Source organism: Protopterus annectens, chromosome 10.part0 (assembly GCF_019279795.1).
Source record: "Protopterus annectens isolate FY-2018-M chromosome 10.part0, PAN1.0, whole genome shotgun sequence".
In the NCBI taxonomy this organism is placed as follows: domain Eukaryota; kingdom Metazoa; phylum Chordata; order Ceratodontiformes; family Protopteridae; genus Protopterus; species Protopterus annectens.
Genome location: NC_056744.1, coordinates 407,881,673 through 407,898,432, shown reverse-complemented (window position 1 = coordinate 407,898,432; position 16,760 = coordinate 407,881,673). Strand labels below are relative to the sequence as shown.

The 16,760-nt window shown below is 41.9% G+C and overlaps 1 protein-coding gene across 1 annotated transcript in view; it reads right to left on the bottom strand.

Moving 5' to 3' along the window:
• The window catches only part of ODR4 (odr-4 GPCR localization factor homolog), a 606,843-nt gene that overhangs the window by 469,647 nt on the left and 120,436 nt on the right, over positions 1–16,760 (bottom strand). Inside the window, exon 5 of the mRNA XM_044085317.1 lies at positions 12,999–13,105. Within this exon, the coding sequence (XP_043941252.1) occupies positions 12,999–13,105 (107 nt within the window). The remainder of the gene's footprint in view (positions 1–12,998; positions 13,106–16,760) is intronic.

Here is a 16,760-nt window from a genome sequence, read left to right as displayed (position 1 = left end):
GATGAACGTCCAGACAATGCAATTTTTGCTCCGCCCTGTTGGAGTAGTTAGGGAAGAAAACTGGGAGATCAATAGTTTGATTTAAATTTGCCTCAGAAGCTACCTTGGGTAAAAAGGATGGGTTAGTCCTGAGAGAGACTCTGTCTTTGTGGAAAACTAGATAAGGGGGACGAATGCAAAGGGCATGGAGTTCTGATACTCTTCTAGCAGATGTTATGGCGACTAGTTAGAGAGTTTTCCAAGAGAGCAATTTCAAAGGACAAGAAGCCGCAGGTTCAAAGGGAGGGAGAAAAAAGGATGTTAAAACTAAATTTAAGTCCCACTGCGGTGGGGGATCTCTGATTGGTGGCTTGAGTAAAAAGATTCCTTTAAGGAAGGCTTTACAAAGCTTATGGGACATGATGCTGGAGTCCGATAAGCCTATGTGAAAGTTTGAAATAGCCGCTAACTGAACTTTGACTGTGGAGGATGAAGAGCCTGAATGAAAAAGTTCGGCTAGGAAATCTAGAACTGACTGAATAGGAGCAGTAAAGGGATCTATATTCCTAGCCCTTGCCCAGAAGGAAAAACGCTTCCACTTACTAGTATAAATCCTTCTGGTAGAGGACTTAAGGGAAGCTATAATAATATCACGCACAGAACTGGAAATAAGGGGAAGCCTGGCTAGGGTTGGAAGTGGAGCAACCAAGCTGTGAGGTTAAGAGATTGAAGGGATTGGTGCAACTGTCCAGACTGGTGGACCAAAAGATCTGGCACTGGGTCCAGATGCCAAGGCTGCTCCAAAAGATAACGATGCAGGAACGGAAACCATATTTGTCGAGGCCAATAAGGGGCAATGAGGATCATCTTGGCTCTCAGGGCGGTAGCTTTCTGAATCAACTGAGTGATTAATGGAAAGGGGGGGAAAGGCATATAGAAGTTCCCGAGGCCAATCGTGGACTAGAGTATCTCTGGGGGGGATGGCCTGGAAGGGGAAATAGAGTGAAAAAGTCGTGGCACTTGCTATTCTGAGGTGTTGCAAAAAGATCGCAGCAAGGTAGACCCCACTTCTTAAAAATCTCCTCTGTTACTGACTGCTTGAGAGACCACTCATGTGGCATGAGAATAGCTCTGCTCAACCTGTCCGCTATGATGTTGGACTTCCCGGGGATATGCGTTGCTGTCAGAAACGGCTGAGAAGAGATCGCCCACTGCCAAAGTCTGAGTGCCTCTCGACATAGGGGGTAGGACTTGGTTCCGCCCTGCTTGTTGATATACCACACTACGGACATATTGTCCGTTTGAATCGCAATCGTCCCGAAGGGAAGAGAGTCTTGGAGGGCTTGCAACGCCAAAAGCACTGCTCTCATTTCCAGGACATTTATGCGCAGGTGGCATTCGAGAGATTGTCATGTGCCCTGGACCGTCCTGCCCTGAAAATGCCCCCCCCCCCGATCAGGGAGGAGTCCGTTGTGACCGTGGCAACCGGGGGGGGGGGACAAACGGTCTGCCCTGAAGAACTTGAGGGGAGACCATCCACCAGGATAGGTGTTTTTTGCAGGACAGAGTTATTAAGATGTTGTGTGTCAAAGGAAGCTGTTGAAAGGACCACTGGGAGAATAGCATCCACTGAAGGAGCCGCATGTAGAAACGAGCAAGGGGGAGTAGCGTGATGGCTGCCGCCATGAGACCTAACACTTTTAGGACAAACCTGGCCTGGATCCTCTTGCTCTGAAGGAGGATGTGCACATGATTCCGAATATCCAAAACTCTTTGGTCTGTTAACTTTGCTGAGAGCTGTACAGTGTCCAAAGTGGCACCTATGAAAGTAATAGACTGACAGGGCGACAAGGCAGACTTTTCGAAATTTATGGAGATACCTAGCCCTTTGTAAGTCTGAATGGTGTAATCTCTGGCAAGAAGAAGCTGATGCCTGGTGGTGGCAGTAAGGAGCCAGTCGTCTAGATATGGAAACACCTGGAATCCTTGACGTCTCAGGTGAGCTGTAACCACTGCCATGCATTTGGTGAACACTCGGGGGGCTGTAGTGAGACCAAAGGGCAGGGCCCTGAATTGATAGTGACTGGTCCCTAGCCGGAAGCGGAGAAACCTTCTGGAGCACCTGTGCATCTTGATGTGATAGTACGCATCCTGAAGGTCCACTGAGCACATCCAATTGTCCTGGCCCAGAACTTCCGGAACTTCGTTCTTTTCACAGACTTGTTTAGTCTGCTGAGATTCAATATTGGCCTCCAGTCCCCTGTTTTTTTTTTGGTACCAAAAAGAACTTTGAGTAGATTCTGGATCCTAGTTGGTCTGCTGGGACTGGCTGGATGGCTCTTTTTGTTAGCAGTTTTGCTATTTCTAGTACTGCTTGTTCCCTTAGACTGGGTGGAACGTCTGGGAGGGGTCCTTTTGGCTGTTGGGGTGTGGATAAAAGGGATTTTGTAACCCTCGGATATAATCGACTGTACCCATTTGTCTTGTGTGAGAGAAAGCCAGGCTTTTGGGTACAGCGATAATCTTCCGACTGCCTCCGAAGGTGGACAGTCGGGCAGCTTCTCAGGGATGCTGGAAGGGTTTATCAGAGAGAGGCTCTCTGCTACCCTGGTTCTGCGGACCTCCTCTGCATCTAGGGCGGTGTCTGTTGTTGTTCCCCCCCCCTGCCTCTAGGGGGGAACTGACCTCTTGCGTCAGGCGTGACTCCCTGTGATTTGCGGAACCACATTTTTCCACCCTTTTGACCCTTAGGATATGGTCTAGACGGGGTAGAAAAACGGACTCCCACGGCAGAGAGAGTCTTGCCATCCTGTTCGCATCTGGCCAAAGTATCCTTCACTTGAGGTCCAAACAACGCTGAACCATCAAAGGGGGAGTTAGTGAATGATGCCTTGAAGGGGTCTGCAAAGTTGCAAAGCCGCATCCAGGCGTGACGCCTTAAGGCCACACCCATGCCTGCGGCTCTACTCGCTCCATCGGCTGCATAAGAAATAAGCCACATAGAGGAGTTGACAATCGAATTTAGGGTTCCTAGCTGGGAGTTGATTTTGTCTTGGGACCCCGCAGCTGTTGGATCCTGTAGGGCATCACCCATTTCTTTGAGAATGTCTCTTTGAAGGCGGGTGAAATGGCACAAGTAATTCAGCGATCGCATGGAGAAAGTCGCTGAATTGAACATCCGCTTGCCGTACCTATCCATAGTCCTAGATTCCTTATTAGGAGGATGGATAGGTACTGAAGGATCAGCCAGTTCATTCTTAGTGGCTGCAGCCACCACCATGGCATCAACTGGGACACCTTAAGCTAAAAACTGTTTATCTGACGGGGCTGTGATAAATTTGGAAGGCCTCCGTGGGGTAGGTTCCATCATATCAGGGGCCATCCATGCCTTTCGCGCCACCACTTCCATAAGGGGGTCAAAAGGCGGAGACACCCAGGAGGTGGAAGGGCAAGAACCAAACGCCTCCAGGTAAACCGACTCATCCTCGGAAGGATTAAGGGTAGACCAGTTCCCCCTCTGTTTCAAGGATGTCAGAAAAGGAGACATCCTCAGAGGGGGACCATGGGGACCCTTCCGACTCATCCAAGTCGGTATCAGATGTGACGGACTCAGGGGAGTCCACATGCTTCCTCTTACATGTCCTTTTTCGAGGGGGGTTCACCTGACGGATCAGGGGAAACCTCAGAAGAGGAGGATATTCCCAATGGGGAAACCTGAGGCATTGGATCTCTACGGTTGGGAACGAGAGAGTGGGCAGAGACCACAGCAGGTACTACAGTGGGAGGAGCTGACGGAGCCGACCGTGGAGCAGGCACTGGGGCCAGTATGCTCCTCATGATCTCAAAGGCACCGCTATCGGGCAGGACAGAGGACTCCTGCTCCGAAGAGATAGGAACCCCAGCAGGCACCGAGAGGGACGGCTCCGAAGCCGATGGGGCCGAACTCACCAATGCCGATGCTCCGAGAGGGAGAACGGGGTCGGACAAGGGTCCGATGCCACTCTCCCCCTCGGAGCTGACGTGGAAGTCCAAGCACCCGGATCCTTCCAAGGAAGGGACCATGGAAGAGATTGGAGCAGACGGAGCCGAAGGAGGAGGTATCGGCTCCGACGTCTCTGAGGTTGCGGCTCCGAGAAGCTCCGGCTACGAGCTCAGGGGTAGAGTCGGAGGAGGAATCGAAGATGGTATGGGTATAGCCACTGTCTGTTGAGAAGGGCTACGAAGCATTTGGGCTAGTGCCTGAGACTTTAGGAGTCTGCTAACCACCCTCTCGAGGTCATTGTCCGATAGCCTGGAAGACCGAGAGGAATGGCTCCGATGGCTCCGCTCCGAGAGCAAGGGCGATCTCGGAGCCGAGTGAATGGACTCCAGGAACGGAGACCGTGATCTCTTACGGCTGGAGGATGGCACCGAGACCACTAACGGTGCCGATGGATCCGTAGACACATCGGCTCCAGCCGGAGCCGATGAAGAAGACTGCGACATAGCAGTATCGGCTCCAGCTGGAGCCGATAGCGAAGCAGTCAGTGAGCCACCAACCGAAGGCTTGGAGCACGGAGCCGACGGTTTGGATGGCTTCGAAGATTTCCCCGGCAAGGACTTGGCCGGGGAACCTTCAGGCTTTAATAAGCCCCTCAAAATCAACTTATTCCTGCGCTCCTGCAGGACTCTTGGACTGAATGCATGGCAGACAGAACATGAGTCCTGCAGGTGCAGGGGTCCCAGGCAGTAAACACAAGAAGTGTGACCGTCTGTCAGCGACATTTTCTGACAGCATGAGTCACACTTCTTGAAGCCTGAGACCTTAGTGTCTTTAGACATTAAGCTGTCGAAGGAAAGATAAATACCTAAGGGAAGGTCTAGACACACACACACACGCTCACACATGAACAATTAAAGGTCAAGGATAACCCAGACACACAAAAAATAACTGTCCCAAAAGGGACTGAGAAAAAAAACGGAAAGGCCCAAGGCCTAACCTTCAAAAGGGAAGGATAAACTCTAGGGATTAAAGGGAGGACCCACGGAATAGTGGTATACTAAGGGGGGGTCTAAGTAACTAATCTAATGAAAAAGTGGGAGAGAAATCCTAAAAAAATTGACAATTTTCACTGACCTGTAGAGCCGGTAAAAAAAAGCACCTCGCTAGCGAAAGCGGCAAACGAGATCTGGGTAATTGGCACCTAACATTATGGGATATAGGGTACCTCGAGCCGGTAAAATTAGCTCTCGAGCTTTACTATAGGCAGAGTCGGAGCCGAGGATCGGCTCCGAACCCATCCAGCAAGAATGAAGGCGAGATTGACAACTTAACATCAAGTATTTCGGGAATGTAGTGAGTTAGAAGATTTTAAAAACTCACTACAGAGTACTTTGACAGAAATGTTGGGGAAACAAGTGGTAGTAACTAAGGAAATGATTCTTTTGAGCTAGGACATAGGATCAAAATTGTATAGATATAGTAAGGCCTTACTACCTTTAATTATATTTGCTGCCAAAAAAGCAATTACTAGACAATGAAAATCAAAATCTAAACCATCTGTAACTGTAGTACTGGATATTATAAAGGAGATAAAAATGGAGATAGCATCTTTGGAAAAGGGAAGGAGCAAATTACATAGAAATAAATGGTATTGTGTGAAGAATACATGCAGAATAATGTTCAGGAGGAAAAGTGAGGTTTAAGGGATGGCAAGGAATTGACAATTTATGCAATGCTAGAGAAAATGATAATTGTTAAAAAGAAAACATGCATACTGCATGAAAACAGTGAGAAACATCACTATGGCTTGTTTTATTTTCTATTAACGTATGTATATATCATTTCAAGTGTGATTTAGTTAAAATGTTAAATAAGATGATCTTACAGGCATACTGAAACTGAACAACAGTGTATGCCATTATATCTCAATAACCAGTTGCATGATACATAAATATAAGATGATAAATAACTATCAATTTTCTTGTGAAACATCAAAATATAATTATATAGCTATAGCAGGCAATTATTACACAAACATAAATAAAGCAAACAGCTTCTCCTCGGTCTTCAGCCATCATTAACTCTCACCAACACATCCATCCACATTTAAAGAGAAACATATGTTCCTGAGAGTCCTCTCAATACTGTGAATGTTCAGTGTGTGGATCATCTTCCATTCCACTAAAGACATCTGTTCTTAACTGGGTCTACTTCTCACCTTGGGATGTTAGATTCCCTACTTCCAGCTTTATTTTCAATTTTGAAATTAATGAATTTGTTTAAAATTATGAACTGCACATAGTGCTGTCATCAGATCTACAAACAGTCTGACTCCATCAGTGCAATGTTTTTTGCCTGACATTCCCTTATTATGTCAAAAAATCAATCTTGCTTTTGGATCGTCTGTCCTGACAATTCACAGTTAAAGAAGACCTTTCTACCATTTTTATGCAATCTTTTACCTGGTCTCTAAAACTCTTTTAAAAACAGTTTATAATTTGAACCATAATTTCAGGTTATCCAACATGTCTGTCTGCAGATGACAAGATAACTTGAAAAGCATTTTCAGAGTTTATGCTTTTAACTGAAAACCCAGTCTACTAGAGAGCAGATATAACCAAGGAGGCTTATGGTTAAACCACAGTAGTGTAAATTGTCATTTCAAGGGGTAAAATGAATGAAATCCAGTGCCATCAACAGTAAACGTAGTTTTCTAGAAGATTAATGGACTAATGAACCTGATGAAAAGACAAAGAATATTTAATATCTTAAGGAAGGAAAGGATTTGACTCATTTAGATGCAAGTGAACATATTCAGCTAGAGCATAAGGGCTATAAATTTTCACAATCACATTGTGAGGGTAAAAGACAAAGGGAATCATTATCTTAGGGGATTACCACTTTGCAATGGAGGAAGAAGGTACTTTAGCAGATGAAGAAAGCTATATAGTGAGTTGGAGAGGAGCGATACAGAGAGATAAGACTAGCACTAGTGCTGATTATATTCCCTCAAAGGCAAGAAATATTTTTTTAAGAACGTTTCTAATGACAATAGCACAGTTTGCATATAGGTCATATTTGATAATGGATGACTGGAATGTATTTCAAGAAGGGGAAGCAGATAGTACAGATTGGGTTAAGAGGATGAGAGGAGCGGAGAAAAGAACCAAATACTGTTTGAAGATCACAGATTTTAAAGATTTTATGGTTAAAACATTGTGGGGAGCCAATAACCCATATAGTAATAATAACACATGTATCACAGCCCTGAATGGCAAATGTGGTTGAGAATGATACATCATTCGTAACAAAACAGCACATGTACATGATGGACAGAAAGACACAATTGTACATTCTGATCATGCGTACATATGGTAGGCAGGCATCAGTCCTCATTGTCCTATTTTGTACATGAAGTCAGGGTGTCATATCAACAGTGACCATCACTTAGAGCCATTGTTCGCACTGTTTGTTGGATAGCCCTGCCAAAGATCATGCATATAAAGGTAGATGTAATACAATTAGCAAAAGAAGGGACACTCCCTAGACTGTGGAGATTCCCAAGATGAAGATACTACAGGGTGAAGATAAAAGGAATACTGGGAAAACTGATGGTGGACATGAAGGGGAATATGCTGTAAACATGGGATAAGGTTATGGAAGCTTTAAGCATGGAAATACAAATACAAGCGGTAGAGTATTAAAAAAAAGAGATGAGAACAGAAAATAGAAGACAATGTCAAACTTTAACAGAATTACAGCTAAAGAAATGTAAAGCGAAAAGGAAGTCAGCAAATGAAGAAATTGCAAAATCAGAAGGCCAAAGAATACTGGCTTAGAATAAGCATAAGAGAATTAAATTCCACAACTACACTGATGCAATGAAAGTCGTAGCAGCCAGGCTGAGAAACCAAAAGTGGAAAGATCAAGTTCAGAAATCACAGACACAAATACCAAAGAATTACCAAATACTACAAAAGCTAAATTAAATGCATTCAGAGATTTCTATGCAGTTTTATATAAACACAGAGGAACGGTAAGAGAGTACCTGGAATTTTTGTCTCAACCAACAATAACAGCTGAAGGATAAGCTGATGGCAGAGAACACTTAGCTAGAGGTGCATGAAGCAATCCAAAAACAGAAAAGAATAAGTCTCCTGGGGTAAATGGCATTCTGATGGTTTGATGGGAAGACCTGAGATATGCCACAAAAAGTCATGCCAAAAGTGGGCAGCTTTGCTTTGCCTTGTCTCTCTGGTCAAATTAAAAACCTATGATAGGTTGCTTGCTAACTTCACTTGTGCCTTTGCTCCTTGATATAATCCATTTGTAAGCAATACAGAGTTTAGGTAATTCAAATGCTTCCAGGACATGAAATGTAAAACATCATACCTTGTCAAATTTCTAGTCTTATTGGAACTGACTGGATATGGTGCCTTTCCTGCTGAAATACTTTGAAGGAGGTTTTTTTTTTATGATTATCAAAAAATGATGTTTACTATCCCTGGATTTGATTATTTTCTCTAAATTTATAACAAGCTCTTTGTATAGCTAATACTAATCTGATTACTACATTATTTTGTAGTGCAATCTTTTATTCCCAAGATTTTACTTATGAAGATAAAAATGGAGCAATGGCTGGTTCTGCTTGTCCAGAATTCTTGTTCAAAGAAGATGAGAGGTATTTTGGACTGTTCATTGAAAATTTGTGGCTTTATGGAAATTTTGAGGACTGTAGTCACCAAATAATGACAGGCATGTAAGTTTTAGACTTTGTATACTTCATAGGTAGGTACTAGGCTATTGGCCCTAGGGCCTATATAAGCCTAGCCAAAAGGTACCCCCTGGCTTTTGCAAACCAAGAAAATTATTTTCCTGTGCCACTGTTGAGCAGAGCCACAGACGTAATCCCCGGGGTGAATTTCCTATATCCCATCCAATCATCAAGATTTTTCTTGAAGAGTACTAATGAGGAACTTTGTTTGACATAGATAGGTAGTTTGTTCCAGAGTATAGGAAGTCTCTGGGACAAGAATCTATCCCTCCAGCATTTTCTGTTTATTGTGGTGACAAGGTTTAGATCCCTAGAGCATGTAGCTCAGAGGGATTGGAATTTCTTTAAGTGGAGCATGTCCAAAAGCTCTGGGTTTGACATAGCTTTGTGTGTTAGGCAGAGATCGCCTCTGAGTAGGTGATATGTGACGGAGTAAAGCTGCAGTTTTTTGAGACAGTCTGCATAGGGCATCTGTTTGAGGCTGGTAATCCTCTTTGTGAGGTATTTCTGCGGCCTTTCCACTTGTAGATATCTTGCGAGGTACATATCAAAAGAGGCGTTGTACTCTATAATGGGTCTAATGAGTGACGATTAGAGGGGAATAATGACCTCTTTTTTTCCAGGATGAGAAACCTTTTGTGATGAGGTGTGCTGAAGGATTTCCTGACTACTGTGGCGAAGTGATTATCAAAGGAGAGACTACTGTCCACCTGTGTCCCAAGGTCTCTTATCACACTTTCGGTGTTCAGTAGACTACCGCCTATGTGGTAGTTCATGGGTACAGAGTTTTTACCAAAGGGGATGACAATCACTTTTTGGCATTGAGCTTGAGGCCATGGCTATGACACCAGGCATCTGTCTCAGCGAGGCCCTTTTGTAGGATGTCCACATCTTTTGGAGTTTTGATTATGGCTCCTAGTTTGCAGTCATTCTGTGTTAGCCAGTACTTCAGAGAAGTAGATACCAAACAGGAGAGGACCCAGGACTGAACCCTGTGGTACTCTACTTGTCACTGGTCTGAAGTTGGATTTGGAGTCTGCTACTTTCCCAGTGTGGGTTCTGTCAGTGAGCCAGTTGGCAACCCATCTTGTGACATAGGGATTTATACCTAGTTTAGTGAGTTTATGTATAATTCCAGAGTGGGGGATGGTGTCAAAAGCCTTGGCGAGATCTAGATAGGCTGTGTGAACCACCTTACCCTCATGTACAGCTTTGGTGAGCGCTTCAAAGAAGTCTATCAGGTTTAGGAGACATGATCTGCCTTTTACAAACCCAAACTGGGTGGGGTCCAGAGTTTGGAGATTACCAATGTCATTGTTTATAAGTTCCATGATGATACGTTCCACAGCCTTGCAGACCAGGCTCGTCAGGCTAATGGGAAGGTAGTTTCTAGGGTCTGTGGTGGCTCCCCCTTTGTGGAGTGGGATAACAGTCGCTGTGCGCCACTCAGTGGGCACAAAGCCTGAGGTGAAGCTATGATTGAACATGGTACTTAAGTGGAGTGCCAGTTCGTTCCGTAGTTCATGTAGCAGCCGTGGATGTTGTCAGGTCCCATAGATGCTGTGTTCTTGGCTTTAGAGAGTGTGTTTACCTGTGCAGCCGTGATTACAGGAACTCTGCATTCACCCAGTATAGAGACGGGCCCTTTAGGGGATGAGAGGGGGCTACTACTGAACCTATCTGCCAGGATGTTGGCAATATCAGTTGGTTCTGTATATTTAGTGCCACTGTGTTGTAACTCAGAGCAGATACAAGTGTTGCCATTGAGATTCTTGACATAGCTATAGAATGCTTTGTGGTTGTCTTTAGAGTCAGTGGCGATTTTGTTTTCATAACTAGCTTTGGAGGATTTTATGAGGTATCTCAGCTTCTTATTGAGGCTGACCAGGAAGTTCCTCCAATAATGGGATTTTACTCTTTTTTGCAACAGTTTCTTTCTTCTGTTGTAGAGTTTGTTTATGGCAGGGGACCACCAGATTAGCTTCCTTTTTTTGGAGGATAGCATCTTGGTTCTGTTAGGGATTGCACGATCCATACACTCGTGTAAGTGCTTATAAAGTGCATTTGTGTAGGATTCAGCAGTCATACCTCTATTGTCCATCAGCATTGGTGTCGTAAAGTTTGCCACTTCTGTCTTAAGAAGCGTGAAGTTGGCTTTGGAGAAATTTTTTACAGTGGTTTCCCTCATGGGGGGTGGGATGTGGATGTCTACGGTGATTAGCTTGTGGTCGGATCTGACCAACGAGGAATTGACCTCTGGTGTGGAGCACCGGTTGCCCATGTTGGTAATAACCAGGTCTAGGATATTGCTGCCCCTGGTGGGGGTGTGGATAAGTTGATCCAAGGCATTGGAATTTATGAATTCCAGAAAACGTTGAGCATAAGAGTTGGTACACGAGTAGTTTTCCCAGTTAGAATCAAACCTCGCACCTTGCAGATGAGAGGCAAACACCTTAACCACTGAGACAAAATCCTTCATCATGTGTCCTTCAGAAAACCCCTGGCCAAATTATAAACATACACATATGTGTAGAGAATCCTTCAGCCCAGGTATTATTAAAATCACAAAAGTGAAAGCTAAATGTTAGCCATCATTTTGGACTCTAACTCGGGACCTCCATTCATGCTGTGAGGGGGGGTGGGTCTTTGTTAAAGGGGAAAACTCAATACCATCTGTCCAGAGACCTCTGTTGATCCAGTGACTCTAAAATGGTATATGAGAAATCTTCAGTCTGAATCTCAAATGCAAGCTAATATTTTCATTTCATTTTTGTAATTTCAGAAAATTCTTACTTATACCAAGTTTTGTTATTCTAGCAATTTAACAAGTATAGCTGAAAAATATTTAACATCCGTTTCTGATTCTTGAGCTGAGGTTAGGAGAGCATGGGGTGAGATGCATAGCAGCAAGATCAAATTAATTTCTAGGTCATTAGTTTTATGTATTTGTTCATTCATTTCACCGCAAGAAAATATCTGGTTTGTACACAGTCATACAAGGGGCTGTAACTGATCACATCTGTGTGTGTGTGTGTGTGTGTGTATGTGCATAGATGAATATTTGGTTCTTGCATCCCAGAGTACGTACAATGAAAAGGAAGGAAGTGATTGTACTAAACAGGAGCATCATTATATGAACCATGTACTTTAGATATTATCTTTGGTTTCCTTGTTTTGGTTGACAGTGTGTTTATTTGGCTATGAATAAACTGGGCATCAAACGTCTATGAATACATTTTTAAATTAGTTTTATATATGCAGGCAAGTGCCTGTGAAATGCATTGAGTTTGGGCTACAGCAGTTCAAACATTTGGCTATAGATGAATAAGGCTAAGAGGTGTTAATCAGTTGCTACCCATACTGCAGGGTTTGATTCTCTCTGCTTTCATTTGCTTTGGTCCTTTCACCAGACAGTGCTCCTAGGCGCTTCCTGAAAATGGGCACGTGTATCCAGTCAGCTGTCCCATAAAGCTGTAAATATTGTTTTACAGACTGGATTACATTTAAAATTTTAATTTGAACTTATTTTGTCAAGAAGAAAATGGTTTATTCATCTCTCTTGTATAAAAAAAAAAAAAAAAACATGCCGATTATGGAAAAGCTGATTATTAAGAGGGTTTCTGTGGCTACTACTGAACTGAAATTACTCATTCTCTATAAACATATATATCTACAAATACATCTATGTCTACATACACACACTGACATACTCAAAGAATTATGATTTCTGGGTGCAATGTGGCAAGTCACAAGCCACTAACTTGATAACCTACAAAGTTTTTTTTTTTAACACATTTGTTAACAAGGTAAGTCCACAGGAAACCCTTGATCACTGGTCAAATGACTTGACCACAGTAGCACAATAAGCAAATGGAGGTGGAAGGAATCAAACCCTGTACCCTTGACTACCAGAAGGCAGCTTAATAACAGTTCAGAACCTTCAGCCTTTGTGCCGACTGCCAGACTGCTCTTTTTGTGTACTCAAAAATGTACCATATTCCATACCAAAAACAATAATTATGTTTCAATGTAAACAACATTACAAAAGGTAAAAACTCAACTCCCCCTCCAATTCAAACAAATGTTGCTGCCTTAAAAAAATAATATATGGTTACCACATGAGCTTGTTCCTTTGCATTTAGCTGTAACTGAAAAACAATGCCTTAATCAAGTTTTTTTTTTTTTGTTTTTTTTACAGACATGTTGAAATCCCATATTCTTTTCCTGTGCAGAGATATATCATCCTATGAAATCAAAGGATACTTTTTTGTTGTTGAGCAGATGTGAAGAGCCACTCGGTCAGATACGTCTTCCTCACCAGCAGCCCAGAGTTTGCCCTTCATAACAGCCTTTTCCACCGCAAACACGAGCTATGAAAGAAAACATGTCAATCATTGCACTGCAAATGTACTACAACTACGACTAGTAATAATAAAATATAGCAGAAGGAATAATTCAAGCTTGCTAGGGGAAAAACTGTCACAATGAACACTTTTATATCATGTGCATGTTTTGTTAAATTTAGACAAAGCAGCAAGGACAACGTGTAAATAAAAACAGTGCAGTTTTATTTACAGTGATGACCACAGCACAGAACTGCAGATTTTCTTGAGAAACAAAAGCATTACAAATCATTTATAACACTGCTAACTGCAGTCTCACATTCTTTCTTCTGGACTTTTTGCATAAAATCTCCAGATTCAGCAAAGTCTTTGTGTGTTTTTTTTTTTTTGATTATGACAAATTTCACTGAAAGTCTGTTCTAGGCACAGATTCTTTCTGAATAAAACATAAGTTCTCTCTCTAATAGTTAGGGCTAAAGCCCTCCCTCCTTTTTATATACAACATAATGGTATATTTGCTGTGAAGGTTCACAGGTTCATATGTAAGTACTATGCTAGCCACCCTTGTGGCCCATTTGTAAGCCTAAACAAGTTCCCTTTTTCTGCTTGAAATAACCTATTCCATTTGGTTATAGATTTTCCTTACCCATCCCATGGTCAATAATTATATACTACCACTAGTGAGAAAAACTGTGATCATACCCTATATAATTTGAAGGGACCCGTGCATGGGATAAAGCATTTAGGATCTGCCTCTGTCCATTAGTAGTACAGAGGCAGTCCTGGGGTAAATTTTGTATCCCATCCACAGATCTAAGTTGCACTTGAATATGGACAGGGAACTTTGTTTTATATAGTTGCGAAATCTGTTCGACAACAGCAGTATCCTCTGCAAGATAAACCTGTCTCTCCAAACCCTTTTGCTGATGTTGCAGAAGAGGTTTAGATCCCTGGACCGATGACATTTGACTTGCTAATGTGCAGTAAATCCAACAATAATGGGTTGGAAGATGCCTTACATGCCAGACACAGGTCACCTCTTAGCACTATGTAGCATACCAAGCGTAGTGAAAGGGCTTTGAGTCTGTCCATGTAGGACATGTTGTTTATACCTTGTATCCTTTCAGTAAGATATCTATGTGGGTGTTCCAGTGATTGCAAGTAAATAAACACACATATGCTAAAGGGGGCATTATATTCAATGACTAGCCTCATGATAGTTGAGTAAAAATGGACAATGATATCCCTAGATACAGACACAATCCCTTTGTTTATAAGTTGTGCAATATAGGACTTTATTACAACAACAGACACACGTTGGTCAAAAGATAGGTCACTGTCCACATAATTTCACAAATCCTGAACAACTGGGTCAACTGAGCTCTTATGGGTGTAATATCAATATGGTAGTTCTCTGGGGTAGATTATGGGTATAATATCAATGTGGTAGTTCTCTGGGGTAGATGACTTCCCAAAGGATACAATAATGCATTTTTGGCTTTTATTTTCAGTCCATGATTTTGGCAACAGTAATTTATTTGGATGATCAACATTCCAGCAGAATTCTCTCTGCCTAATAACTCAAAATTCAAACTTAAAGCCATGTTTTATTCACATGCTTAGTACATAAATGACAATTCTAGTTAACCACTTTATAAAGAAATACAGCACCATTTACACGTTCTATGCAGAAATGCAGCATTACTTATTTAGATTCAGACCTTTTACTTAGCTCACATGCACACACACACACACACACACACACACGCACGCACACACACACACATCTATGTAGTTATATAATAACTGGTAATCATGTAGCTTGGTCAACAAACAAAACAGCAACCAAAACATGGAGAACAATCATTATATCGCTAATACAAAACATCTATGCTCAGTGACCAAATTCATCTGAAATTTGTCTGAACAGTGGTAATGTTATGGGAAGTTTTTTTTTTTTTTTAATTTAAGATGCACATTAGGGTTAGAACACATTATTAAGGTGAGTTTACACTCTTAATCCCTTTGTGGAATAAGTGTTAACCCCAGCCATAATGTGCATGTTAAATTACAAAACTCTTCTTATAACACAGTACCTCAACAGTACCTCAACAAAAGACAGTTTGGACACTCACTGTGTATGCACACACACACACACACACACACACACACACACACACACACACACACACACACACACACACACACACACACACACACACACTAAATCTATCCCCTAAGCTAACCTTAACTCTAAATACTCACAATCGTGCACACGCTTTCTCTATCCCGTCCCTAACTCTTTCTCTAACTGCACACACACACACACACACACACACACACATATATACATACACATATATATATATATATATATATATATATATATATATATATATATATATATATATATATACCAACTATACATCCTACTTACCTGTTTTGATGAAACAAACATCAGACAAAATGTCAGCTCGATAAACTGGATGTTTGACCAAAAAAATACTGCACTTCTGTCTGTCGACCAAAGCAACTATTAACCAAACACACTGAACCCATTTATCACAGGCACATAGATACACGTGTGTGTGTGTGTGTGTGTGTGTGTGTGTGTGTGTGTGTGTGTGTGTATAGATGCACACACACACTATATATATATATATATATATATATATATATATATATATATATATACACACATACATACACACATACATATATAAAAAGTGTACACACCCCTGTTAAAATGCCAGGTTTTTGTGATATAAAAAATGAGACCACAATAAATCATTTCAAAACTTTTCCCACCTCTAATGTGCCCTATAACCTGTATAATTCAATTGAAAAACAAACAAATCTGTTAGGGGAAAATATAAAAAATAAAAAACGTACAATAAGCTGGTTGCATAAGTCTGCGCACCCTTAAACTAATACTTTGTTGAAGCACCTTTTGATTTAATTACAGCATTCAGTCTTCTTGGGTACACACCTGCCATCAATTAAAGAAACTCTGATTAACCCCAAATAAAGTTCAGCTGTCCTAGTAGGATTTTCCTGACATTTACTCAGTTGCCTGCTACAGCAAAAGCCATGGTTCGCAGAGAGCTTACAAAGCATCAAAGGAATCTCATTGTTGAAAGGTATCAGTCAGGAGAAGGGTACAAAAAAAAATTCCACAGCATTGAATATACCATGGAACACAGTGAAGATAGTCATCAAAAAGTTTAGAAATATGGGACAACAGTGATGTTGCAAAGAACTGAACATTCCTCCAAAACTGATGAAAAGATGAGACAAAAACTGGTCAGAGAGGATGCCAAGAGACCTACAGCAACACTGAAGGAGCTGCAGGAATTTCTGGCAAGTACTGGTTGTGTACTACATGTGACAACAATCTCCTGCATTCTCTATATGTCTGGACTATAGGGTAGGGTTGCAAGACGGAAGACTTTTCTTACACAGAAAAACATCCAGGCCTGACTAAAACTTGCAAAACAATACATCAAGTCTCCCAAAAGCATGTGAGAAAATGTATTATGGTCTGATGAAATCAAGGATGAACTTTTTGGCCACAATTCCAAAAGGTACGTTTGATGCAAAAACAATACTTCGCATCACCAAAAGAACACCATCCCCATGGTGAAGCATGGTGGTGGCAGTATCATGCTTTGGAGTTGCTTTT